General features: G+C 32.6%; 1 protein-coding gene across 1 annotated transcript in view; it reads left to right on the top strand.

Moving 5' to 3' along the window:
* The first annotated feature begins 3,543 nt into the window (after positions 1-3,543).
* Positions 3,544-6,449, top strand: part of LOC111700449 (uncharacterized) — a 47,995-nt gene continuing 45,089 nt past the window's right edge. The window contains exon 1 of the mRNA XM_023471353.1: positions 3,544-5,480. Within this exon, the coding sequence (XP_023327121.1) occupies positions 4,488-5,480 (993 nt within the window). The 5' untranslated portion in view covers positions 3,544-4,487. The remainder of the gene's footprint in view (positions 5,481-6,449) is intronic.

Here is a 6,449-nt window from a genome sequence, read left to right as displayed (position 1 = left end):
AAAATGAGTCTGAACTTTCCAAGAAAAATCTGCTGACCAGAATTAATCCAGATTTTAGAATATTTTTGTGAAAAATGAAAACCTGTAATTTTATAATAAAACCGGTTTTCTGAACAGCTGATTTGCCTGTGATCTAAGATGTTTTGTTTACAAAAATGTCAAAGAATAATTTGGATAAAATTCGAGAAAAAATTTTATTTTAAGAATTAAAAATCTTTAGAAATTTATTTTCTTGCTTTCTTTTTCTCAGGCATGGTTTTTAAGTTTTTAAATAATAAACAAACTGTAGACAATTTCAGATCGTCTTCGTTAAATATTTAGAATTTAAAATTCAAGAATAAATTGCGGTATTCATCCTTTAAATTCCTCCGGTCAAAACAAACGTTACCAATATTACCAATATTGCACGTAGTGAAGAAAACCGGTTTTGAAACGTATGAATACTGTACAGTATGTTCAGTTTTTAGAAAACCGAGCGGCGGATAAGTTATATAGATATTTGGATATTATTTTGACCGAGCGATAGCCGTAATTTATTTTTTCGAGAAAATGGGTCTTATTTTACTTTGTTAAATTTATATGGAGACTATTTAGCGGGGTTTAATTTTTTATTGAGTTTATTTTCTGTAAAATTTTTCTATGGAGACCAACGGAGACCATTTTGGAGACCAATGGAGACCATTTGTCCAATAAAGATTTTGGAGACCTAGGAGACCATTTATTGGGATATTTTATTTTAATTAGAGTGGGTTGTAACAATTTTTTGTCAAAAATTTTTATGGAGACCAATGAAGATATTGGAGACCAATTGAGACCATTTATTGGAATTTTTTATTTATAATTTTTTAATTTTATTAAAGTAGTTTGTAGACAAAATTTTCGTAAACATTATATGGAGACCAACGGAGACCAATAAAGATATTGGAGACCAATGGAGACCATTTATCGATTTTTCTAATTTTAATTTTTAATTGTTAGTTTGTAAACAAATTCTCGTAAACATTATTGGAGACCAACGGAGACCAATAAAGATATTGGAGACCAATGGAGACCATTTATCGGGTTTTTATTTTTATTTTTAAATTGAGTTGTTTGAAACAAATTTTCGAAAACATTATATGGAGACCAACGGAGACCAATAAAGATATTGGAGACCAATGGAGACCGTTTATCGAATTTTCTATTTTTAATTTTTGATTGTTAGTTTGTAAACAAATTCTCGTAAAAATTATTGGAGCCCAACGGAGACCAATAAAGATATTGGAGACCAATGGAGACCATTTATCGGGTTTTTATTTTTATCATTTTTTATCGAGTTAAGATTTGTTTATATTTGTTTTAAGATTTTCGATATATTAGTTAATATTGGATAGACGGCGTAAAAATTTTTTTAGATAAATAAATTAAATTTAATTGATATTAGGGACAGGATGGTCCAGGAAGTTTGATTTTTATAGATAATCTCAAGGGACATAATGGTCCACTAGATAATCTCAAGGGACAGAATGGTCCAGGAGAGTTTGAACTTATAGATAATATTAAGGGACAGAATGGTCCAGAGAATTTAAACTTATAGGAAAAACTAAGGGACAGAATGGTCCGGGGGTCTGAACTTGGATAAATTGAAAAGACAAAATGAATGGTCCAAAAATTGGAGTTTCAGATAATTTCAAGGCACAGGATGGTCCAAGGGAATCGAACTGATAGATAAATTCAAAGGACAGAATGACCCAGGGGACTTGAATTTTCAGATGATCTCAAGGGACAGTTTGGTCCAGGGGATTTGAATTATAGATATTTCTCAAGGGACAGAATGGTCCATAGGATTTTGTACCAATAGGTAATGTCAAGGGCCCAGAATGGTCCAATGGATTAGAACTTATAGATAAAAAATTAAAGGACAGAATGGTCCAGGGGATTTGATTATAGATAATCTCAAGGGACAGAACGGTCCAAAGGATTTGAACTGATAAATAATCTCAAGGGACAGAATGGTCCAGGGTGTTTGAACTTATAGATAATTTCAAGGGACAGAATGGTCCAGTGGATATTAACTGTCAGATAATCTTAAGGGGCTGAATAATTCAATGGATTCAAATTTTTAGATAATATCAAGGGACAGAATGGTCTAGGTGATTCAAACATTTAGATAATTTCAAGGCACAAAATTTTGTTTAGATTTTACCAAGAAAAAGAACTCGGGCATTACTGAGTCAACTACAGGTTTCAATACAAAGAAATCACGAGGGATTTCCTTTGAAACCAGTCCTAGTAACAGTGTTTCAGATTCTTCAATTCAAGACAATCTTTTAATCGAAAATTTAAACAAAATTGAAAGTCAAGGTTTTTCATTTTCTAACTCTGGAAATTGTATTCACAATACTAAAAGTGTTCGATTTTATGCAGAAGTTTTGAAAGCTGGAACTGCAGTGATAGATATTTTGAGTTCTGGACTTTCTTTGCAGTTTAAACCTGGCCAGGTCCCTAACCATTTTTACGAAGAAGATAATAACAATAGTGCAAAAAAACATTCAGTATTTTTAAAAGAAAAAATTAAAGAGTGGGAAAAATTAGGCCGTATAAAGAGAGTTTCTTCAGCTCCTTTAATTGTAAATCCTTTATCAGTTGCTGAAAAATTAAACAAAGAGACAAGAGAAATAAAATTAAGACCGGTTTTAGATATGTCTCGTTTTATAAATCCCAGAATAGTTGAACATCATTCACATTTGGATAATTTAGATTATTGTGAGCCTTTGATTGAACCCAATCAATTTATGGCATCTTTCGACCTAGCTGATATGTATCATCATGTAAAGTTAGCCCCTGATCAGTATAAATATTTTGGGTTTAAGTTGCTTGAAGATGATGGAACTTTTCAGTATTATGTGTTTACTGTTTTAATGTTCGGGTTCAGTGATGCCGTTTATATTGTAGATCAGTTGATCAAGCCTATAAAATCTTTTGTTCAGAATCTTGGCATTTATTTTTCAATGTATTTTGATGATGGAAAGATAATTTCGAATTCATATTCTTCTTGCAAAATGCATGTTGAATTTGTTCTTAAGATTGTTCAGTTCAGTGGTTGGAATATTAATTGGAACAAGTCTGTTTTATTACCTACTCAAAGGCTCAAATATTTGGGTGTAATAATAGATACTGTTCAGATGAAGTATTTCGCTCCTGTTTATAAACTTAATTATCTCGATGAGAGCATTAGGAACATAATTTTAATGTACGAAGAAAGGAAATTTATTAAATCTGTGGATTTTGCCGCTTTAATTGGAATGATTACTGATCTGACCAAATCTCATGGCAATGTTTGTTCAGCTTGCATGCGCCATTGTCATCATTATTTAGGTAAACATGTCACAGATTTTGGCTGGAATGTAAAGTTTATGCTAGACCAACAATGTTTATCTGAAATTAAGTTTTTTCGTAATATAATGTTCAAGTACAATGGAAATTCTATAAAAAATTCTAATACAGCAATTAAAATTTTTTGAACATTCCGAAATAGAATTTTTTAAGACTTGTATTGTTGAAGAAGAATTTCGCAAAAATTGTAAATTGTTTATTTCCGATGCTTCTGACAATTGTGCTTTTATATATGAAAACGATAATTTTGAGATTGTTGAAGAATTTATTTTTAACGAATACGAAGCTCTCAGTTCTTCTGGCTTAAGAGAATTACTTGCTGTAGAGAAGGCTCTCTCTTCTCAACCGGTTTATTTTCAATCTTTGTCGAATCACATAATTTATTGGATGACGGATTCACAGTGCTGTTTCGCTTTTTTTTTTTTTGAAACGTGGTTCACGCAAATCTCAAATTCAGAAAGTTGTTTTACGAATTAAACAATTCGAGTTTCAGTACAATATTAAAATTATTCCGATATGGAGTCCTCGTACTTCTATACAAATTCAGTTAGCTGTTTTAGGCTCTAAATTTAGTTCCAGCACTGATGAATGGTCGATTGATAAAATTTCTTATGATGCCATTTTGAATTACTTTAACGTGGTTCCGACTGTGGATTGTTTTTCTTCAAATTCAAATTCAAAATGTTTAAAGTTTTTTTCAAAGATTCCTCAAGTTGGAACAGCTGGTATTGATTTTTTTGCTCAAACTTTAATATGTTCTGAAGTTTACTGGTGTTGTCCTCCACCAAAGTTAATCATTCAAACCATTAAACATATTTTATCTTTTGTTAACGTTACTAGCATTGTCATTTTGCCAATTTGGAAAAGTTCAAATTTTTGGCCTTTTATAAAGCGTGGAATTTACTTAGCAAGATTCATTTCAAAATACTACATTTTTCAATCTGTTTTTTCACTTTCCAACGCTTGTAAAAATTCAATTTTTTTCGGTAAAAAGAATTTTTCTATGCTTGCGATATTGATTAAATCAAATCAATTAGACAATTGTTTAATGGTTGATTTGTAAATTTCTATGTTGCATTCAGTTATATTTTATACTGTTTTCATGTTTCAGAATGGATGTTCCTAACTTTTATTTGACAGTAGGCAGGGAGGAAGAAGTAATATCTGAGCAGAACAGAATTGATGTGGCAATCCTAGGCACACAGATTCGAGAAAGTCATTCAGGAGAGAACTATGTTCTCTTATCACAGGATATTAATTCAGGACAAAGTACAGTTCCTTCAAAGAACCTATCGGCCCCTTTAATGCTCGGGGGTGAAATTAGGCCGGCAGTTCAAAAAGTTTCCGATCTTGGAGAAATTTATAACTTATTAAATCATTCGTTTGCAGAGGGGACTATTTCAAACTATAAGTCGGTGATCGGAAAATTCGCAAAGTTTTTGGCAGAGATGAATCGGGATATTGCCAGTTTTTCCAGGAACGATCTGGAGATGTTTCTAGGGTATGCCGGAGATCAGAATTTTAGTTATTCATTTTGGTGTAATATTAGACCAGCTCTATCATGGTTAGAAAAAATATTAGACAGAATAGACACAGTTTTTTATGGTCGAGTTTTACTGTTAATTCAAGGAGGGCAAAGATTTTCAGCTCTGCAGAAACCGCCTATTAAGAAACCTGAAATTATAGATTCGGCCATTATTCGAGTATTGATCGATAAATTTGTTTTTCCTTTTCTTCATGACATATATTTGATTAATGGAGAACTTTTCAGATCAGTGTTCAAAGAAATTATCAAATTTAAAACATTTTGTAGATTTGATTGTTATTCAAAACTGCAAGCTTTTCATTTTACGGACCGTGGATCTCATATAACAATATATTTTCCGGGAGCCAAGAATGATCAACACCATAACGGTAATATTGCAGTTTTAGATAGTACGGACACTGACTATTGCTCAGTCAGGTTAACCCGACTTTACTTCAAGCGTTTTGGGTTACACTTCAGTGATTCGGGAATTGAGGACAAAAATTTTATCAATTTTCGTATCAGAAATCGAGACGTTACAAGAATAGTCGACGGATCGGAAGTGACTTCAACAGTTCAGGTGGCTGATGGAAGAACTAGTCTTTGTAGATCCAATTCAACGGCTGGGTCACAGAAGATGTTGGAGAAGGCAGGGTTCACTTTTAAATATTCTGAAAAAAGTTCCAAAGGTGGCGGAGTTTCCAGCGGATTTGATAATGGAATGACCAAGGAAGAAATTCAAATTAATGGAAGGTGGCACACTGATTCAGTATCTTTATGGTACAAACAAAATTCGGAATCATATAAGTCCAATTTGGCAGCTAAAATAGTTCTATAATGGATTTATTTCTATGTTTCGTTCTGATTTGCCTAGTTTATATGTTTATAGTGTAAATATGATTAGATTGGGCAAATTCTAACGGTTTTATTTTCAGAAAAATAAAAGGAAGGAATCTCTTAGAAGTTCCAGCATTCACCACTAGGGCTCAGGTTCTTTTCGGATTAGATCGATTTATTCCACTTAAACTCCTAGTATTCTTTAGTTGAGAAAAAGGTTCTGAACGAAGAGCAATAATATAATTTTTGATGTAGCGTCCCTCCAAATATCAATAGCGAAGTCAAAAATTGCGTTAAATTGTTGGATGGCGTGAAGCCTTGTCTCACTTCATCCTTAATACATCCTTAATAAAAAGCGAAAAGCATTTTTCAATACATAGGCCTATCATAATTTAGATATATGGAAAAAGCTTATTTATATGCATACCTCCATATTATAACCTGAATATAAGGGGTGGGCTAGTCCAAATGGCAGACTGGAAAGTAGATAATAAGCACAACTCTGAAGATTCTACCATTCTTAAAATTGTAAAGGTTGGGAGATTAACCTCTAACAAGCGAAAAGCCGAAAGTTCCGTGGAGTCTATTAAGAAGCCTAAGATGGACTCTGAGGATGTCCAAAAACTTATTGGGGAAGCTGTTGGCAAAAGCGCCGACGCATACAAGGTTATTCTCGAAGAGAATAACCAGAAAATTATAGCTGGGCTGGATT

This window comes from Eurytemora carolleeae, unplaced genomic scaffold (genome assembly GCF_000591075.1).
Source record: "Eurytemora carolleeae unplaced genomic scaffold, Eaff_2.0 scaffold369, whole genome shotgun sequence".
NCBI lineage: Eukaryota > Metazoa > Arthropoda > Copepoda > Calanoida > Temoridae > Eurytemora > Eurytemora carolleeae.
The sequence above is the reverse complement of the archived record's forward strand: the minus strand, read 5'-3'. Positions and strand labels throughout refer to the sequence as shown.